The 22,934-nt window shown below is 36.7% G+C and overlaps 1 protein-coding gene across 1 annotated transcript; it reads left to right on the top strand.

Moving 5' to 3' along the window:
- The first annotated feature begins 598 nt into the window (after window positions 1-598).
- Window positions 599-19,131, top strand: LOC133519185 (fork head domain-containing protein FD4-like). Its single transcript, XM_061853148.1, has 2 exons — window positions 599-1,908; window positions 18,913-19,131. Exon 1 carries the CDS (start codon window positions 1,120-1,122, stop codon window positions 1,903-1,905), a length of 786 nt encoding a protein of 261 aa, XP_061709132.1. The 5' UTR covers window positions 599-1,119; the 3' UTR covers window positions 1,906-1,908; window positions 18,913-19,131.
- Window positions 19,132-22,934: the final 3,803 nt, after the last annotated feature.

Here is a 22,934-nt window from a genome sequence, read left to right as displayed (position 1 = left end):
TGGGCAAAAATGCTTTCGTAGGTACCTACTCGTATGCCCAGATGTTCTCCTCCACTTCAACGGAGTCTGGTAAAATTTAATGAGCAGATTCGACGATTAAATATTTTGTCATATATTTTTTCAAAATGGTGTGGCCTTACATTTATTCAGTTTTAAGTTATGCTCGCGAAGTCTACAGCTCAGATAGCCACTAGTACCTATCCTAAACGATGCACTACATTTTACCCACCCGATTAGCTTGGTTTCCTATATTGTCCTTCACAGAAGACCTACCTGGGTGCGTAGCCAATGTGCCAATCGTTAACGCTCCGTAGCGAACGAAACGCACCTGTCACTGTTGCATTAATATTGATAATATTGAGTTATATAGAGAGATGACTACAATACGCTACGGAGCGTTTAGGATTGGCACGTTGGCTAAGCACCTTGAAGTATCCGAAGCTACGCTCTTTGTTTTTTCATAAATTTACACTAAAGTGGACTTAATAATGATATCAACTGCATGAATTCCATATCCATAGAAAAATATCAAGACTAATAAAATTAAAAAGCTAAAAATAATCACGACATTGTGTGTAAAAAAAAAACAAAAACATGCTTTAAAAAAATTACATTTTTAAACTTAAAGCAGAATTTACAAAAATAAATTATTGCAAAATTGTAACAGCATGCCTCTACTCATATGACTGCAAGATAGATCCACAGTAAAGTGCCGCGAGCTCTAGTTACACACCCGCTCCGCTAATAGGGATCATCTCCCATCATTTCAACTCTCTCACCCAGCATCGATAAGTACCCACCTACCTACTTCTTTAATCATTGCAATTTCGAAACAAGCTCAAGCGTTGTCGGTGTCGAATAAATTTTGTATAATGTAAACGTGATAACAATTTAAATTCCTCTGTAAAGGGTCTCGAGCCGACAAAAACAACAAACAAACGGAGAGGCGCGCGATTGGCGCAGCGGCATGGGGCGGCGCCAGCGGCAGGCCCCTCCTGCCTCGTGCGCCAGTCTCGCTCGCTCGCCCAGTCCTTATCTTCCACTCCGCTGCGGGAGACGTGTGACCAGCCAATTTTCAGTTGACAAATAATCAAAACAATAACGGGTTAGTGACAAACTATGCCTCGACCCACACGTGAGTCCTACGGAGACCAAAAACCACCGTTCTCATATATAGCTCTAACCGCCATGGCCATCTGGAGTTCCCCAGAGCGCATGCTGCCGCTCTCAGAGATCTACCGGTTCATCACGGACCGCTTCCCATATTATCGGCGCAACACGCAGCGCTGGCAGAACTCGCTGCGGCACAACCTCTCCTTTAACGACTGCTTCGTGAAGGTGCCGCGCCGGCCGGACCGGCCAGGCAAGGGCGCTTACTGGACGCTACATCCGCAGGCCTTCGACATGTTCGAGAATGGCTCGCTATTGAGGAGGCGCAAGCGGTTTAAGTTACATAAGGGAGAGAAGGACAGTTTGAATGCGGAGCTTGCGGCGCTAGCAAGTTTTAATCGAGCGTTTCTGGCGCGTCAGGCGGGCGGGCCGCCGCCGCCACCGAGTATGCCAAGTGGAGGATTGTATGGCCCAACTGTGAACCTATGTTCGAGATTGAGTCCCGAGCCGCTGGAAGCGCCGGATACGGCAGCGCTACTGCCGGCGGGGCCGCGGCCTCGACGCGCGTTTACAATCGACGCGCTGCTAGAGCCGGAGCCGCGGCGCTCGCCATCACCTCCGCCGCTGCCCCCCATGCAGCCACACTGCCCGTTGCCGCTGCCACCCGCACCGTACCTGTTGGCGGCGCAGCGCTACCACGCAGAGCTGCTGGCCGGGCTGCAGCAGTCTTGCCTACCTCCGTTGTGGACGTGGCGAGACACCAATCAGTTTTCACATTATACGCTTAATTCATGAATGGTGAGTGTCTTTCATATGTGATATATTAACCTACATAAACAACTCTTGAACATACATATAAGAACTAATATTTTAAAAAAGCCTAAAGTACCTACCTACCTATACGGCTAGCATCAGTTTAGCACTGATATATTCGCTAGCGTGTGCATAACTTACTTTCTATCCATCTCGCTCGTACGCGCATATTAGTGTGAGCGAGATGTACCTATATAAAGTAAGTTACGCAGACGTTAGCGAATATCTCAGTTTGACACTGCTAAGGGCCACTTGCACGATCCATGGTTAGCCACTAACTCGGAGTTAACCGTTAACACAGGGTTAAATTGTACTGGCAACTCCGTTAACCGGTTAACTCCGAGTTAGTGGCTAACCCTGGATGGCGCAAGTGGCCCGAAGGCAGTCGTGGTAAGGATACTTGTCGACTTGCACTACAATAACACTATTTAGGTGGTAGGTACAAAGTAGGTACCTACTACCTACCCCTACGGTAACTCGATACTTAAAAGAACCTATATAAATAACTATCTACCTGTACTTATGTACACTTACTTCGTGTTAGGGTAGAGAACTTGTCGCGACACCGAACTCTGGGCTTCGAAATTGCACCTGAGGACGCAACAGCAGCTAGGATATTTGAGTTGGTTAATTTAACTCGATTTAAAATAACTTACAAAAGATTATACTATGTTATACGTAATATATCATTATCGTAGCAATGACGCTGCTATAATCATGCTGTTTTGTTAATAGGAATATATCGAGATGATGTGATCAATCAATAGTAATTGGGTTTTGTAATATTTGCTATTACCGGGTCCTAGTAAAGAACCCAAAACCAAACGGATTGTTTAGCCATTTAAGGGTAAATGAAAACATTACATGATTAACCTTTTGAATGCTTTATGTCATAAACCCAAACATCATTCAAACGCCAAGGTCCCGAGCGCAAGGGAGCTAATATAAACCTTCCTCGAAAGTGTGAAGATTACTTTAACCTATATTTGTCCTTGGCGCTGTGGGCACGACTAGTAACTACAACTTTAGGTGCTCTTGGCGTTCAAAAAATTGACATATATATCTAAAGACGAGCCTTACGGGCACTAAGAATGGCGCTAGTTCAATGGTGTCACTCTCGAATTCGAGCCAATCGTGCAGTCTGACGCAACTAGTTGCGAATAATCGCGCGCGTGATGCGAACTCATCAACCAATCGCGTTGCGGCGTTAGACTGCACGATTGGCTCGAATTCGTGTGCGTGACACCGCTGTACTGGCCCCATTCATATTGTCCGTAAGGCCCGTCCTTAGATATATATGTCAATGGTTCAAAAGGTTAAATGAAATAGGTTAAAGCCAGACCGAACGTACTTGTTGTATGAATGTTGTTAGTACAGTCAGCCAAGAAAGCGGTTTACCAATTTTCGACTCTATTACTTGACAAATAGAGTCGAAAAGTGGTAAACCACTTTCTTGGCTGACTGTACCCCAAAATAAAATAAAAATATTGTTTACATTTATTTAACTATCTAAGAATGAAAAAAAAAATATTGAGAAAATTTATTGCTAGTGTTACATTATGCGTACACTAAACCACCTAAAACAATTTACTTATAGTAGGAGATACGTTATAAGGAAAGAGTAGCCTCATCTGTTATTTATTTGTGATAAGAAATAAATAAAAATCACATTGCATTGCGTAGTAAAATTGTGTGCGGACAGAAAAAAAATATATCTTATCGTTTTTCATTTTTATCTAAAATCTAGGCCACCAGGACTGGAACAACTTTTTAATAATAAATATTACAGTTAGATGACATATAAAATAAACTTTAATTATACTTTTTTATACTACTAGTACTAGGAAAAACAAGTACTAGTATAATAAAACTTAAAACCTACTACTAAAATTAAGTACGAACTATAAAAAAAAATTATAAAACTTATACTCACCTATCTTAGGTCCCCTAGATCTGACCCCTGCGGAAGGGTGCCCATAAGGCTGGCCACATTCCCAATTTCATTTGATATAATATATGATTAAATAACATAAAAAAAATGAAATCTGTTCTATGCAATTTTACTAGGTAACCTATTTGCAATGTGAATATTATCCATCATTTATTCCTTATCACAAATAAAGAACAGATGAAGTTAGATATTCCTTATAAGTATGCTTTCAGATATTGGGAGTAATTTATTAATTACGGAGTAATCTAAATCTCTTTCTTAGTTTCTTGCTGGAAATAAAAGAGTTGTAATATAGAAGATAGATGTGGGACACTAAATTGTCCAGAAAATCCCAAACGTAGCGTTTAAATAAAGTTCGATGTAATTTGTGTAAAAAAAATGCAATCTTATTCCTATCAGTACCTACTTATATTCTGTCGGTTTGGGAATAAGATTACATTTTTCAAGCTTTAATCTTGGTTAAACGGCATAAATACTGATACATAGAGTCGCATTAGAAAGTTCACGGCATAAAATACAGAAGGTTGCGTTCAGCACGGGTCAAACGAAATTATAATTCAAAATCCTGTATTGACGAATACGAATTTGTCGTCATCATCTTCCTCGCGTTGCCCTGGCATTTTACCACGGCTCATGGGAGTAGGCACTAGTTTTTACGAAAGCGACTGCCATCTGACCTATTTATTATTTACTCAGTGCTTATTTTAAAGTGTACCTAATATTTAACACGTGTACCTACACATTTGACCTATGTACCCAATCTAACGGGTTAATATACTATGAAATATGTAACTTCAAACGTCCGGTAACATCATATATTTCAGACAAAACACCAAAATATCAATGTTTAAAGTTAAGAAAAAAGTTCAATGTCTTACAAATTAAGCTTATAAACACCTATGTCTGTATCTTTAGGTATTTAAATAAAAGTAAACAAACAATTTGAACATTTTCAGGTCGTTATAACATTTATTGGTTAACCAACCAAATATAAATCCGCCTGGATCGGTCACTGAACGACCTGACTTTAATCTAACTACATTACTTGATCATGTAATGTTTTCTTCTACCCTCAACTGACGCCGCCATTTTAGGGTAGATTTTGTTTACTTTTTTTAAATACCTAAAGATACAGAGTATATTAGTAGACAACAGGCGGTCTTATCACTAAAGATCGGTTTCTCCCAGACAACCTACATGATACATTCAGATGTACATGTTTTATTACCAAATGTACTTGTTGTATAGTAAGTAGTCAAATATAAGTGTGTTACTAAAAAGGTACCCTAACTTTGAAGGGTATTAGCAATATTGGCTGAAGAACAGACTTGTCGAAGAACTAAGTAGGTACACTTACACGTACACACAAAAGTTAAAAAAGAGAAAGACAATTTATTTATAAGGAGTGTACAAAAATACTGCTAAATTATGTAATTTAAACATGTTCAATATTGTATTTAGTTACTTGATTATACACACGCCGTCTGTATCAAAACTTAACATACCTAATTTAATAACATGTTTTACATAGCATTTTTGAGAAGTGTGTTATTGTCATTTATTGTCAAATTTTTAAAAGGGATTAATTACGCCTGACCATCTACGATCAGAGAGAAGTGAGGTGATAAGCAATCTTTTATGCGCGGGAAAATAGTCAGTCCCTAGAAGGCTTTATTTTGCAAAGTATATCTATTAAACCGCAGCCAAATAACACTTGACCCTACTCATAGTGTTGTGTTCCTGCCGGTGAGTAAGGTTGCCAGAGCTCAACGAGGGGGGTGGGGTTAGGGTCGGCAACGCGCATGTAACTCCTCTGGAGTTACAGGTGTACATAGGCTACGGAGACTGCTTACCATCAGGCAGGCCGTATGCTTGTTTGCCACCGACGTAGTATAAAAAAAAAAAAATCTATTTATCCTAAATAGTAGTTAGACAAAAACATGTTAAATTAGGGTAATACTTTATATTTTTAATCTATATTTTTAAAACTGTATTTTTTTGTCAACATTGTAATTGATTATCCCTGATGCACCTACTACTACTACTACTACTGGAGCTTAATTTATAAGTAGATCTAAGTAAATTGTTAATATGTATCAAAAGGACAATGGGCACTTTTGTATGGGGAGTGTCCCATGGATGTATACTGTTGAGACATATGTCGTTTTAAAGCTCTTAATCGTAGTATTATTTTATTGTATGGCACCAACCTTGGACAACTTGCAGGGACCGAGCTATATAAAAAAAGAAGTTGCGCATATAAGCAGTTATTTCCTTATATGCGGGATATAAAAAGTTCTAGCGTATTTTATTCGAAAGAATATAAAAAATGCTTTATGTTTTTTGTATCAATACCAATGATAAAGTATTTAAAGGGACACAATGTACAGTTTTAAAAAATCGCCATTCTAAAAATTACTTGATACACAGCGAAATAAGAGTGTATACAAATGCCATGTATATCATGTGAAAAGTATTTTTATAAGCTATTTTTCGTATAATATAGCTGGGGTCAAATCGTTGCAGGGATCAAAATAAAACCATTTAATGAGTTAATTAATTGTAGTTAATTACGCCTTAACTTTTCTACTCAACGCCAGATGTCGCTCTAAAGCAAAATTCTACTTGACGTAAAGCATTTATACATAGCGGTAATCTCGTCAGTCTTACTCCATCATTTTAAAAAGTATAGACTAGTTTATGGATTTCTAAAGTTATGTCAAGATGACTCTGAATGTAATATTGTCAACAATAATTGTCAAAACGCGCAATTTAAAATATTCAAAATTGTAATTACAAAATAGTTTATTTTTAATGCGCTATAATTTTCTCCAATCGAAAGGCACTCCATTCCATTGATCTCAGAGAGTATGCTCCTTGATGATCTTCACTATTAATGGGGTAGGTAAGATAAAAGTATTATTTTTTCTCGTATAGCTGCTATATAGCGTTCAACTCCATGGAAAATAAAGTCTCCAAATTATATAAAAAATGTAGCATATATACAAAGTGCAATTTAGATAGTATTCCAGAAAAAAATGCGCCAATGTAAATGCTGAAAAGTTTCCTATCGTATTGTCGACCAAATTCATATCTCCTTCTGATCTACGCGACCTTAGAAGTTTGGATTGTCCTACCTAATCATTTTACATTTTATTGTTTTCAGAACAAGAATTATTTTACTTCCCACTGTCTATGTAAGGGGACTTAGAGCGGATTCATACTTTACTATACGTGTCGTGTCGAATGATAGTCCCTATGTCAGTTTCTCCAATTCTATTTTGCGTAGGATAAGTTAAAAAAATAATTAAAAATATGTGTTACTGTATTTTTATTCGTGAAATGTTACCTATATTTCTAAGTTAATGATTGTACTATACTTCCAAAAATATGTCTGACAAACATTTTACATGTAGGCCATTTTTCCACGTAAAAATGTATGTCCTATCATGGAACAATAAGGTTACGGACCGTGCGCGGAGCCGAAGCAACACGTAGAGCCCTTTGGCCACTTTAATGAAATGTAAGGGGTACTCCGATCGGATGCTGCCCTTGCCCGTATTATGGGTCGCACGCAGAGGCAGCACCCGCCAGGGTGTAAAGACTACATATTTGAGAGTTTATAGAATCTAAAATGAACCGGGCTATTGGGTAAAAACGATGGAATAAATACTGGGCTATGAAATAAAAAAACCGGACGCCTACCTAATAAAACGGTATTCAATTTTATTTCCGGCAGACGGCGACTCGCCCCCACAAAAAGCGACATCTAGGATGGCTCAAGGGTAACACCGGTGTGAGCGGCTCAGGGGTATTGAGAGGTGTACGCCGCTTTCTACCCAAGCAGCCACTGTGCCAAATCGCGTCTTATGCATGGTTCACTTCCCCCCTGGAGCTTATAGCTCTAACGAATCCACTGTGGCCGGCCGGCTAAGGCAAGCCAGAGGCAGAGAATCCTGTCCCACCCACCCTCCTTGCAGGTAACAGAACTCCCCAGGAGCACTCGGGTGTGTAAGGTCGCTACTCCCAACTTATTATAATTGTTATTACTTTCAGCATTTTTAAGTTGTTCATTGGACACTGAGGCCATTGAAGTTTCAAGCTGGCGGCATCAAAATGGAGTACCGAGGTACTGTTTCAAATAAATGGGTGGTAAGTAAGTACATTTGGTGAAGTAGAACTGCTGATGTTGTTCAGAAACGGAACTCTTCCACGCGCGTGATTTGTCTTCTTTGTTAAGTTTGTAGCGAGTAAGTTTGTAATTTATTGTGTCAAGGTAAAGGTCTGACGATGGGTTCCATGAGGAAGCGAGGAAACACCTCAAATCTTATAGGCATATAGTCATTTTGGATTTTCATCAATACCTTAAACTTTTTCATTCCCACTAGTGGCATTTAATGAAGTGGAACTACTGATGTTGACCAAAACGGAACTCTTGAACGCGCGAGATTTTTCTTTGTTTTTTTTATGATATAAGAGGCAAACCAGCAGACGTCACACCTGATGGTAAGCGATTACCGCCGCCCATGGACACCTGCTAAACCATAGGGGTTGTAAGTTCGGTGCTGGCCTTTAAGATTGGAATACGCTATTTTCTTAAAGTTTTAAATGTCGTATTGGTCCGGAAATACCGCAGGCGACAGATCATTTCATAGTTTAGCTGTATGAGGCAGGAAGTTTCTAGAGAAATGCACAGTTGAGGACTGCCAACCATCTTAGTGGTGAAAATAAAAATGTTGTAGCGTAGAGCGCTGACAAAAAGAGGCGGCAAGGATTAATCCCGAGCAATTCGATGGAACAGTCGCCGTAATAGATTTGTCCTGATAAGTTTGTAGAAAGTAAGGTTGTTAAGAAACATCTGTGTCTAGATCCAGGTCTGATAGATACCTCAAACCTTATATTATATTATAGTTTTTTTTTTGGATTTACATCAATATCTTCAGGCGTTTTATTTAAAAAAAGCTACATTTGATCAAGTGGAACTGCTGATGTGTTCCAGAACGGAACTTTTCAACGCACACGTTTTGTATTCTTTATTAAGCTTGTAGTGAGTAAGGTTCTTAAGGTGTACTTAATACATCAATGTCCAGTTCTGATGATGGGTTTCATGAAGAATCGAGGGAATTCCTAAAATCTTTTAGGCATACATGTAATAATTTCTGGGATTTTATTTACATATCAAGCATTATTATTAAAAAGTGTCATTTGACTAAAAGTAACAGCTGATGATGACCAGAATGGAACTCGCCAACTCGCGCGCGATTTGTTTTATTTGTTAAGTTTGTAGCAAGTAAGTTTTAAGTATTAAGGTTTTTAGGAACATTTGTGTCAAGGTAAAGGTCTGATGATGGGTCCCATGGGACCATTCTTCATGAAGAATCGAGGGAATTTCTTAAATGCTATAGGCATATGTAGTACTTATTGGATTTTCATCAACATATTATCAACTTTTATTCACAAAAGTGACATTTGATGATGTGGAACTACTGATGTTGACCAGAACGGAACTCCAACGCGTGCAATTTTTCTTCGTTAAGTTTGTAGCAAGTAAGGTTCTTAAGAAACATTTTTGTCAAAATACAGTTCTGATGATGGGTTTCATAAAGAATCGAGGGAATTCCTAAAATCTTATAGGCACACATGTAATAATTTCTGGGATTTTATTTACATATCAAGCATTTTTATTAAAAAATTGTCATTTGACTAAGTGTAACAGCTGATGTTGACCAGAATGGAACTCGCCAAATCGCGCGCGATTTGTTTTATTAGTTAAGTTTGTAGCAAGTAAGTTTTAAGTACTAAGGTTTTTAGGAACATTTGTGTCAAGGTAAAGGTCTGATGATGGGTCCCATGAGGAAGCGAGGAAACACCTCAAATCTTATAGGCATATAGTCATTTTGGATTTTCATCAATACCTCAAACTTTTTCATTCCCACTAGTGGCATTTAATGAAGTGGAACTACTGATGTTGACCAAAACGGAACTCTTGAACGCGCGAGATTTTTCTTTGTTTTTTTTTATGATATAAGAGGCAAACCAGCAGACGTCACACCTGATGGTAAGCGATTACCGCCGCCCATGGACACCTGCTAAACCATAGGGGTTGTAAGTTAGGTGCTGGCCTTTAAGATTGGAATACGCTATTTTCTTAAAGTTTTAAATGTCGTATTGGTCCGGAAATACCGCAGGCGACAGATCATTTCATAGTTTAGCTGTATGAGGCAGGAAGTTTCTAGAGAAATGCACAGTTGAGGACTGCCAACCATCTTAGTGGTGAAAATAAAAATGTTGTAGCGTAGAGCGCTGACAAAAAGAGGCGGCAAGGATTAATCCCGAGCAATTCGATGGAACAGTCGCCGTAATAGATTTGTCCTGATAAGTTTGTAGAAAGTAAGGTTGTTAAGAAACATCTGTGTCTAGATCCAGGTCTGATAGATACCTCAAACCTTATATTATATTATAGTTTTTTTTTGGATTTACATCAATATCTTCAGGCGTTTTATTTAAAAAAAGCTACATTTGATCAAGTGGAACTGCTGATGTGTTCCAGAACGGAACTTTTCAACGCACACGTTTTGTATTCTTTATTAAGCTTGTAGTGAGTAAGGTTCTTAAGGTGTACTTAATACATCAATGTCCAGTTCTGATGATGGGTTTCATGAAGAATCGAGGGAATTCCTAAAATCTTTTAGGCATACATGTAATAATTTCTGGGATTTTATTTACATATCAAGCATTATTATTAAAAAGTGTCATTTGACTAAAAGTAACAGCTGATGATGACCAGAATGGAACTCGCCAACTCGCGCGCGATTTGTTTTATTTGTTAAGTTTGTAGCAAGTAAGTTTTAAGTATTAAGGTTTTTAGGAACATTTGTGTCAAGGTAAAGGTCTGATGATGGGTCCCATGGGACCATTCTTCATGAAGAATCGAGGGAATTTCTTAAATGCTATAGGCATATGTAGTACTTATTGGATTTTCATCAACATATTATCAACTTTTATTCACAAAAGTGACATTTGATGATGTGGAACTACTGATGTTGACCAGAACGGAACTCCAACGCGTGCAATTTTTCTTCGTTAAGTTTGTAGCAAGTAAGGTTCTTAAGAAACATTTTTGTCAAAATACAGTTCTGATGATGGGTTTCATAAAGAATCGAGGGAATTCCTAAAATCTTATAGGCACACATGTAATAATTTCTGGGATTTTATTTACATATCAAGCATTTTTATTAAAAAATTGTCATTTGACTAAGTGTAACAGCTGATGTTGACCAGAATGGAACTCGCCAAATCGCGCGCGATTTGTTTTATTAGTTAAGTTTGTAGCAAGTAAGTTTTAAGTACTAAGGTTTTTAGGAACATTTGTGTCAAGGTAAAGGTCTGATGATGGGTCCCATGAAGAATCGAGGGAATTTCTTAAATGTTATAGGTATATATATATATAGTACTTATTGGATTTTCATCAACATATTATCAAGTTTTATTCACAAAAATGACATTTGATGATGTGGAACTACTGATGTTGACCAAAACGGAACTCCAACGCGCGCAATTTTTCTTCGTTGTTAAGTTTGTAGCGAGTAAGGTTCTCAAGAAACATTTTTGTCGAAGTACAGTTCTGATGATGTGTTTCATTAGAAAGCGAGGGAACTCCTCATTCTCCTCAATTCTTATAGGCATATAGTCATTTTGGATTTTCATCAATATCTTTAGCTTTTTTTATTCACATTAGTGGCATTTGATGAAGTGGTGTTTGGTGGTGGTGGAGTGGTGTGGTGGTGAAGTGATGTTGACTAAAACGGAACTCTTCAACGCGCGAGATTTTTTTCTTTTTTTGTTTGTTGTGATATAAGAGGCAAACTAGCAGACGAATCAACTGATGGTAAGCGATTACCGCTGGCCATGGACACCTGTTACACCATAAGGAATGTAAGTGCGGTGCCGGCATTTAAGATAGGAATACGCTCTTTCCTTAAAGTTTTAAAAATCGTATTGGGCCGGAAATACCGCATGCGACAGATCATTTCATAGTTCAGCTGTATGAGGCAGGAAGTTTCTAGAGAAATGCACAGTTGAGGATTGCCAACCATCTAAGTGGTAAAGCGGTGACGGAAAGAGGCGGCAGAGATTAATCCGAACAATTCCTCGGAACTTTTAAGTTTGTTGAAAGTAAGGTTCATAAGAAATATCTGTGCTAGACACCAGTGTCTAGTGTCTAGGTCTGATGATGGACACCTCAAACCTTATAGAAATATATATAGTTTTTTTTTCATCAATATCTCTAGGTGTTTTATTTAAAAAAAAGTTATATTTGATCAAGTGGAACTGCTGATGTTGTCCAGAACGGAACTTTTCAACGCACGCGTTTTGTATTCTTTATTAAGCTTGTAGCGAGTAACGTTCTTAAGGTGTATTTATATCAATGTTCAGTTCTGATGATGGGTTTCATAAATAATCGAGGGAATTCCAGACATCTTATAATTTCTGGATTTTTATTTACATATCAAGCATTTTTATTAAAAAGTGACATTTGACGAAGTGCAACAGCTGATGCTGGCCAAAATGGAACTCGCCAATTCGCGCGCGATATGTTTTATTTGTTTATTTTGTAGCAAGTAAAGTTCTTGAAGACATTTGTGTTATAAGGTCTAGTTCTGAGGATGGGTTCCATGAGAAATCGAAGAAATTCCTCAAATCTTATAGGCATACAATATATACAGTAATGTTTGGATTCTCGTCAACATATCAAGCATTTTTATTTAAACAAGTTAGTGATATTGACCAGAACGGAACTCTTCAACGCGCGCGATTCTTATTCTTTGTTAAGTTTGTAGCAAGCTAGGTTCTTAGGAAATATTTGTGTCAAGGTCCAGTTATGATGATGGATTCAATGAGGAATTGAGGATTTTAAATCGATTTGAATTCTCAATTGGGAGGAATTGAGGATTTTCGTCAACATATCAAGTTTTTTTATTTGAACAAGTGACATTTCATGAAGTGAAACTGCTGATATTGAGCAAAATGGAACTCTTCAACGACAAGTATTTTACCTTAGGCGTTTTTTTTTTATTTTATTTCGTTTATAGCATGTAAGGCTTTTAAGGAACATTTGTGTCAAGGTCCAGTTCTGATGATAGGTTCTACGAGAAACCGAAGGAGCTTCTCATATTGTATAGGCATACATATAGTCATTTTAGGATTTTTATCAATATTACAAGAATTTTTACTCAATAAAGTGACATTTGATGAAGTAGAATTGCTAATGAAGAACGGAACACCTCAACGACTTACAGATTCTTTATTTTTATTACTCTTCTTTCTTTTTCCTTATTCTTAGAACAGGTATTTCTACTAAGTGAACCGTACTGCTACTATTAAAAGTAGGTAGGTAGGTTAAATAGGTTAGAACTGTAAGGATTATTAAGTATAAGTAGTCTTTCTTTTAATTAAACATAGGTAAGTAATTCTATTTAAGTATAAGTATCTTTAAAAAAAACATCAATCGACTCTTATCTGTCACTAGTTCCAGTTTCAGAGTATAAAAGCCGGGTACACAGCTAGCCACGGCTAGCCGGGTAGCCAGACAGTTCGAATACGGACAAGTTATTGTGAATAAAAAATCTTATCGTCTTGCAAAAGTTATTGTCATAAATGTATAGGTTTCGAATACATGAATATAAAGTTAAAATGCTGGTAAAAGTATTAGTTTTTATCATTAACCATTTTATATCCCAACAAAACTGTTACCCTTACAAAAATAAAATGCTTTCATTACCTAATGTAGGTTACGTTGGTAATAAATAAATAAATATGTAGGGACAATCTTACACAGATTGGCCCCAAACTAATCAAAACTTGTACTATGGGTACTAGGCGACGTTAAACATACTTATTTAGATAAATATATATTTACGTATATACATAGAAAACACGCATGCCTTAGGAACAAATATCTGTGTTCATCACACAAAGAAATGCCCTTACGCGATTCAAACTCGGGACCATCGGCTTCACAGGCAGGGTCACTACCCACTAGGCCAAACCGGTCGGCAAAAGGTAAAGATAATTAGGTAAAGACAATGAATAATTAAACGTATTATAAATTAAGCTAGGAGCGGGCTTCAGGCCATTACGTCGCACCTTTAGAATGAAACTAATTTGACTCAAAAAGTACGACTACTTTATATATGTAGTTTGGTAGAACAGTAAGAACTCACTATATGTGTCTCTTTTTCATGCGGTGAAATCCCCCCACCCGGAAAGGGTAGCGACGCCCATTTTATCGACTCTCGAGTCGACTCCAATCTGATACTAATAGTAAGTAAGTACTTACTTAGTAAGCAAATTGTAGTAGTCATCCCATCTTAGAGGACGGAAGTATTGTAAAGATACTACTTTTTAACCGACTTCAAAAACTTTTTTTTTGTATATATGTTAAGTAAGATCTTCGTTATTTCTGAACCAATGTTGAAAATTAGTTATCGTTTGAAAGTGGGTATATAGTTCCAAGATGGTCCTATTTTTGACAAAACCACGAGGAATTGAGGGAACTCCCCAAATCTTATAGGCTTTTTTTAGTTTGATCAACAGACCAAGCATTGCCATTCAAAAAAGTGCTATTTGAAGAAGTGGAACTTCTGATCAGGACCAGAAAAGAACTCTTTAACGATGCGTATTTCACGCTAGACGATTTGTCTTCTTTGTTATGTTTGTAAAGAAGCTACTTGCTTAACGAGGTTTAAGGAATATTTGTGTAAAGGTCTAGCTTACATCATGGGTTCCATGAGGAATTGAGGCAACCTCTCAATTCTTGATGGAACGTAAAACTGTTTATTGACATAATTGTCGATAGGTATCCCATCTGCTCTAATTTACCCCACTTGACGGTACTTACATGAAAAAAAAACTTCTCTTAAAAATAGGAAACCGACTTCAAACGTAGGTATTAGAAAACAATACAAAAACTGTTATTGTATTTTCAGAAACCATACGGCAATAATGAGGATGCATCGACATAAGAAGAATCGAACATGGGCAAGATAAAGTTCAAGAAAAAAGCAAATATAATGTGTACTTGTGTGTAGTCAAAGGAAGTTGAAAAATAAAGCATAATTAATGGCCATAGAATACAGAACCGATACACGAACATTAAGACTATTAAAAATAGACATAGAGGTTGATCGTACTACTCGTACTAATGTATTTCTTTTGTTCAATTATATTGCATTAAAGTTAGATTCTCTAGGTATATATTGTTCATAGGTTCTGTATTCTATATGAATTGTTTTAGTGTAATTAATTTTGACTAATCACTCGTTTGACCAGAGGCGGATAACCCCCAATACTTATTCTAAAATTGGTTTAATGTCAGTTGCACTTTCGAATTGGCCTACATAGCGATTTCCTTAGCCTGAACACCGGATCGGCGTGTGGGCCGGCATCTACCTAATGTAAAGCCACCTCATTAGGTGCTTTTAGCCTTTTGAACGGCAAGAACACCTAAAGATGTGGTGAGAGAAAGCCGCGCGTCCCTCATGCACTGCACTAGCTTTACAGCTTGCATTGCGACTAATGTATGCCGCTCACCGCCCCGCCGGTCGCGTGGGTCCAATCCGCGGCCCTAGAAGACGTACTTTACATATAAACAAGAGCACGCGAGCATTTTGCGAGTTGTGTATGTGTACTTGTGTTATCTAGGCGCACAAACGGTTACAATAACAAGAAGTGTACAACGCGTGTGCAGTCCAACACGGGAGCACGGGTGCGATTCGAAAATAACGCGCTAGCGACGCATTACGACATTGATATTTTACCCTTTGAACGCCACAAACAAAAACGTTACTCACACGCCAAGGTCACGGGCGCAAGTGAGCTTGAAAGTGCATGAGTATTACATTAGGGACTTTGACAGCGATTATAACAGCTATAATCATTAATGTGTTCATGGCCCTTAAATCATGTCTAGTGACGGCGCCTTTAGGTGACTGACGTTCAAAAGGTTAAGGGCGTTTGCTAGCTGGCGCTAGTGCACGGAGCGGGCAAACACGCGCAGGTGCCTTTGTAAGTAAAATCAGTCGCACGCGTCCGCGCCAGTTAGCGTTGCTGATACTGTAAGCCGCACGCCCGCTCCATGCACACGCGCGACGTTGCGGACGCCCTATGCCCTAAACCTTACTTGAAAGTGTGAAGGTTACTCTGACAGCGGCTATATCAGCTATAATGTATTTATGACGCTTTGAGCATAGCTAGTTAAGACGCCTTAACCCTTTACCAGGCTAAGGGATATATATTTCCCACATGCGGCTCTTCAAACATGTGTTCTATTTTCGATGAATAAGACTGACATTCGATTGTCATTTTTAAACTGTCAGCCTGGTAAAGGGTTAAGGTATTCTTGGCGTTCAAAAGGTTAAGGGCGTTTGCTAGCTGGCGCGAGTGCACGGAGCGGGTGCACGCGCGCGGGTGCCTTTGTAGGTAAAATTCGTTGCACGCGTCCGCGCCAGTTATCGTCGCCAGTTACTGTTTTTCGTTAACCCGCTCCAGCTAGCAAACTAATCGCAAATGGTCCGAGATTGGCGCAATAACCATGCATTACCTTATCTGGATCTGGATGCAACTATTCACCAATGCTTGCTTTAAAGTAACTTGTCGACTCGTCCTGATAATATTTGTGCGACCGTGAAGAAAATCTGTGCCGTCACTTATTTTTCAATTTATATGAAATAAAGATGTTAAATGTATTCAAAAGTTTTTATTTAATAAGGTATGTATAAGTGCCCTGTGCATCCGCACCAGCTAGCGGTGCCCTTAGCAAACCAATCGCAAATGGTCCGAGATTGGCGCAATAACCATGCATTCTCTTATCTGGATCTGGATGCACCTATTCACTAGAAAATGTATGCCGTCAGTTATTTTTCAATTTATATGAAATAAAGGTGTTAAATGTATTCAAAAGTTTTTATTTCATACGTATATATAATGGAACGAAATACAGCTACTATCTTAGCTTGGCAAACAGTTAAGAGTCGCTGATGCTTGTAATGTATTCACTGCGTTAATTTTAGGTTTAAGATTCTTTATTCTCACTAAGAATTTGACAATTCACTTACATGAGAACTTAAAACTACACAATTTAATCCTGCTTCATATGGCAAACGAAGGGAACGTTGCTTTGAACCGCGACGCAATCTCAAATGTTTCACGTTTACACAATTTTCCTGCAGAGAGACAAAACAAGTATGTACATAGTACCTTTTTACGATTTATTTTATCGTAACATATAAACTTAGATTTATTTTCTTGCTGCTAATTATGGTACTCCATAAATACATTTACTTACCTACTTATTGCTTAGGAATCTTATTTCATGTTTAATAATAAGTTTATATAACGTTTCTAGCGGGACATAACGCGAACTTTAAAAAATATAATGCTTTTTCTACCTTTATCACTCGAATATGTAAGAGCAAGAGAGATAAATAGACGACACTTACTCGTTCAAGGTAACAACTCGTTTTATTGTCAAAGTTCCGAATTAAACAAACTTATTCTTCGGTGACATTTTTAAGCGTTTATAAGCGACTATACGGATCCAGCATTTGCCGCTCATTCGGTTCTCCTATTGCACGCAAGATGTCAGTACTAGAGAGGATTTGAAAAATCATAATTAAGTAGTTTAGTGCCATTTATTGAGCGGTAATAATTTAAAAAAATATATAAATTACTTTTTCATTATATTTCAGGCATGCAAAGTGATGTAAATGGTTACAAAAGTAACTCTATATGAATGACATTTTTTAGTTCCAGTTTACGCCGCAGCGCATGATCAAAATTATTAATATCATCTTCCCTGGACACTTTCGGTCTTTGGTGTCATATAAGTAATTAATGCTTAATTGAAGACCTTCCAAATAGGATATGACTCAATTGTATATACCACTAGTAAAAATTACCCAAACGGCTACCAAGGCTCCATCTAGTGCCAGGTAGAACAAACAAAGCGGCATTTACCACACTTAATTAACGACAAAACTAGTTTTATTACCGCCCCTGCAAGCATTTGAGTGCAAGTATATATATATTAAAATACCTTATAAAAATGTCTTTTAAATGATATATATGGCTTGAGTATACAAGCAAGTTTCAGTGTTTAATAGCAGTATTTTTAATTCAAGCATATGTTTTATCAACTAATTCCAGCCCTGTACGTACTTAAACGTAAGTAGTGGTAAACAGAAATCTAGAATTTCTCATATTCTTTCATACAAAACACCTAACAACCGGCTACATAACAAGTACTTTGTAAAACAACAGTTTATATTGGCCACTCTTTTTTTTAAATTGCTCAGTCCCTGCAAGTTATCCAAAGTTGGTGTCATACAATAAAATAATGCTAAGAGTAAACCCTTTCAAATGAGATATGTCTCAACAGTATACATCCATGGGACAAATTGCCCATTCTCCTTTTAGGAACTTCATTTACCACCTAAATCACTGTGTGTCCTTGGAAATTATATTACAATACGAGTAGAATACCGAGAAACTTAATTTTCTAGATTTATGTATGTTTGATAGATGTATGTATGTATGTATTATCTGCTCACTGCAAGAGCTGTCTATTTAGGGGAGAGTCGCCTATATCGTACCAATTTTTTTTATGAAAGGTCGATATTTTGTTTATAAATGTATGTAGATCAAACAGCCACTAGTATTGTTTTCAATGGTTTAAGAACTCTCAAGTGTTGTTTATTGTGTGGCTTCAAGATCCACAAATGTACTTTCAAAGAGCTGCATGCGGCTCGGGAGCCATTGTATACAAAAGTAAAACGCAAACAAAAAAGGCAAAAATACCTACATATTTGAACCTTGCAGTTATTGTTTTTGTTACGTGTGTTTGTGTAGGTACTATCTATTATGTGGGAAAATCACGATTCTCGTGACCATGTCTTGACATACCTAATATATTATAAACTTTATATGTGTGTAACATAGTAAGTACTGGTAATATTAATTTAAATTTTCTTTGTCTACAGGTAGATCAACAAACTTAATTTAAAAACGATCTCAGGATAACTCTAGACTTAGGAAAAACCTAGAGTCTGTTTCATATTGGAAATTGGAAATGTAAATAAATCAATAAAGAAGATTAATTAGTGCAGTGGACTTAGAACTTTACACTTTAATAAATTAGACTGGGATGCTGATGACAATATTGGCATCAAGTCTAATGACGACTTACAGGATAACCATAACGTGGCAAGTATCTTGTAGTATTTCATTACCTATCACACACGCATACTGTCAATTGGAGGTTTGACACAACACACATGATAGATGATTATCAACGGCCTGTTAGATTTAACAAACGTTTATAAATATAAAAGTTTATAAGAGTTCGAATAATATTCATCAATATTATATTTATAGTATGTATGTATGTATGTATGTGTGTCTTATATTTATAGTGTATACATATGTTTGTATTTATGTGATATATGTCGCTTATAAGTATATTAGTTTGCTTTTCTTTTTAATTTATTGATTTTGTATTCTCTCTCTGCACCAATTGTGTCTCTGTTTGGCCTTATGGTTGACTGGTAAAGAATGCCATTTGGAATTAAGTCCGCCATTTGTAAATTGCTATATAAATTTTGTGCAATAAAGTTTAAAAAAAATAATATACCTAGTATCAACAGCAAAATGAAAATTGCGTCTCAAAAACCTAAATTATCGAAAATATTTACCCCCTTATTCATAAACGTCTACTAAAGTTGATAAACTACTATTAGCGGCTTGTCAACTTTAGTAGACGTAGAGCAAGGAGACACAAATTATAGCAGACTTTCGTTACTTTCAGATATTTCATTCAACAGTGTTCAACCATAAAAATTGAGCGGTAGTTTTACAATCGCAACTAGCGATATTTTTGCTCATCTCAAAAACAAAACCACACTAAACATTACAAAAATATATTGATTTTTCTTAAATTTTTAATTTAATTAATTTGAGATTTCTTCTTTTCAGGTCCGCATTTAACTGCAAATTATTGAAAACCATTGAACTCGACTATCCTTCAAGGCCCAATTCGAACAATGCTTATTAGATGTCACAGAGATACGATACCGATCTGTTAGTGTCAAAAGTGACATATCTCCAACCAAAAACAATAACCATATTTACAAAATGTTCTCAATGTCACAGCGTAGGAGAATAAGTTAATTTAAGACTGCATAGACCGTCCAGTGCCCCTCGTTGGAAGAATTGTATTTTCTAATAAACCAATTAATTCATGTACAAATCAGTATATGCAGTATACTGTTGTCTTACTGATTCCTCTGATTCCCCAACTTGAGGTCTTTGTTACATAGTTTTATTTTGCTTTTTTTTTTGTTTTATCACCTAAACGGAAAAATGTGGCCACCATATACCGTTTAGTTGATAAAGCGAAAAATAAGAAAAATAAAATTACTTAATGATAAAAACTAAAGGTTGGGGAATCAGTAGGAAAACAATATTAATATACTGATTGTATACATACGTTCATTGGTTTATTAGAAAACACAATTCCCCAATGCTGCAGCCTTAACCTATTACCAAAGAGAATTTGAAATAAAGGTGGATTGTCAAAGAAAATTTTGTACCCACATGAAATTTACTGCCATCTCTCGGCGCATGATTAAAACTTTTAGAACGCCATTTGATTTTGATCCATATTATTTCACTGATATGTGTTAAATTTGTTAAATATCAAAAAGTTGCGCTGTCTTACCGGGCATAGGCTAAAGGTTGTGGCGCCATCGCTCGAAAAGATGCCGCCATGCATTTGGCCTTTGAACTATGAGATGGCGCCCCTTTTTGATATTTAACAAATTTAACACATATTAGTGAAACAATTATGATCAAAGTCAAATGGCGTTCTAAAAGTTTTAATCATGTATCGAAAGATGGCAGTAAATTAACTGTGGCTACAAAGTTTTCTTTGACAATTCACCTCTATTGCAAATTCTCTTTGTTATTAAGAGTTGCAGTTATGTGCTTTGACAGAAGACACCATCACTATATTCAGAGTCTATTAAATAAAGAAGACTACCAACCCCCTTACAACGCCGCAAGAATCGTCAGTGTTGTATATAACATTACATATTATTTTTACATTTTAGTTATTTGAATATGAACTGCCGCCTTACTGCTATTTTTAATTTCAAGACGTTACAGTGAAACTGACTGACTGCAGATATAGTCACAAAAGTATATTTTAAGCATTATGAGTCTTTATAAAAGGTTTTAAAATCTTAAAACTAGATGGCGCTCTTCAATAAGAATACGCCTACAATGCTTTCATTGTACTTCGGTCCATATGGCAGCAGCAGCTACGAGAGTTGTTTTTTAGTTTGGAAGTCATAAATAGCAGTAAACGAATAAAGCTAAACTGGAAAAATAATAAAAAAAGCTTGCGACGAACGTGGTGTAACGCCGTGGAACGTAGAGGTTGTTCGCCTTGAATATTTACTAATCTCTGCTGTAGTACTAAGTGCATGCTCCAATAAGTAATGTGACCCCAATATTATTTTTGGCCTGACTACTAATAAGCCGAATACGGTAATTTTTAAAGATCAAAAGCTCCAAAGTCTATGTTGAGAATTTTCAGAAAGTGGAAAGGTTTTTTGTTCGAATAGGTACTATCGGTCCGATTCAAACAATGCTTAAAAGATGTCACACCGATACGATACTGATCTCAGTGCCAAAAGTGAGGTTTTTGGTTGAATAAATCTTACTTTTGACACTAACTCAGTATCCTATCGGTGTGAAATCTTATAAGCTTTGTACGAATCGGGCCGTATTTAATTTATCGCCCAACTAAACTATAAACGTAAACATTCCTAAAGTAGCGAGATTGTTTAACTGTGATATTCGTGCTAGAATGTAGATAAATTATTAATTGTAAATAATGTACAGCTTGTTTAGATAAATGTACTTGTTATAATAATTTATTTTAGAAAATGTAACCTGAGGTAAATCGAAAAAAATAATATAGAATTATTGTGTTTATTGTTTTATGTTGGTTTGATTTCTTACTTCCTTCCCTGTATAGTTTGTAAGACAAAATAATTAAGTAGTACCTACTAATCTTAAACCTAGGATTAGTTCTACACGTCTGATTAACTCTTTTTGATTAGCTATCTATTCTGACCGAACTATAATACAGCCAGATTTTTATTTATTTTCATCAAATCTGCAGCACTATGTCATAGGTGATATGTTATGTCCTTTAAAATGAGAATAAATTTCAGTATCTATGTTTTACTCATTACTTATTAGTGTTATCTATGGCATAACACTGTATCTATACACACACACATCTGAAAACATTTAGCCAACTGATCCATCCTTAGTTGCAATTAACTTTAAATTTTGTACTTCTATTTAATTTCATACATCATCAAGTGGGTATGAAATTTGGTAGATGGACAGGCACAGACGGAGATGATGGTATAACCTGGACATCTTCCTTAACATCTAGCCGGGAGAAGCACTTAACCAAAATACGTCGAAATCAAGAGGAGAAACCGTTGCCCAGCAGTTGGAAACTCAAATCGAATATTAATAATAAAGTACAGTAGAAGAATACATGCGTTTCAGTAAAACAGCAACACGTTAATTCACTAGATAAAAAAAAGGATTAGGAAAGGCGTAGATTAGAATAAAACAAGAATACCTATGAGTCAGAATGATTCTTGTAGTTCGATGGCTCAAATTATTAATGTAGTCATAAAACCACCACCTGCTCACCAGCAGCTGTATATACCTAATAGGCCATTAGGTAATATAATAATGTTCATTTATTAATTAGCGATGTCTTGCACAACAAACACTAAACCTTATCGCATGATATCAATAATCGATAAGGCAAATAAATATTCATGTTGACACATACACAATATATTATTAATTATTTTCATATAAGTACATACGTTTCTATCAAATAAACACAGTACCTACAAGTCCTACAGTAGTAACGTCACATGTCATATTTAAGCGCGCGATTTTTTAACGC

The sequence above is a fragment of the Cydia pomonella genome, chromosome 6 (assembly GCF_033807575.1).
Source record: "Cydia pomonella isolate Wapato2018A chromosome 6, ilCydPomo1, whole genome shotgun sequence".
Lineage (NCBI taxonomy): Eukaryota > Metazoa > Arthropoda > Insecta > Lepidoptera > Tortricidae > Cydia > Cydia pomonella.
The sequence above is the reverse complement of the archived record's forward strand: the minus strand, read 5'-3'. Positions and strand labels throughout refer to the sequence as shown.

Bases quoted from the DNA above. Each gene is read 5' to 3' on its own strand.
- LOC133519185 (XM_061853148.1), top strand. From the start codon at position 1,120: ATGCCTCGACCCACACGTGAGTCCTACGGAGACCAAAAACCACCGTTC.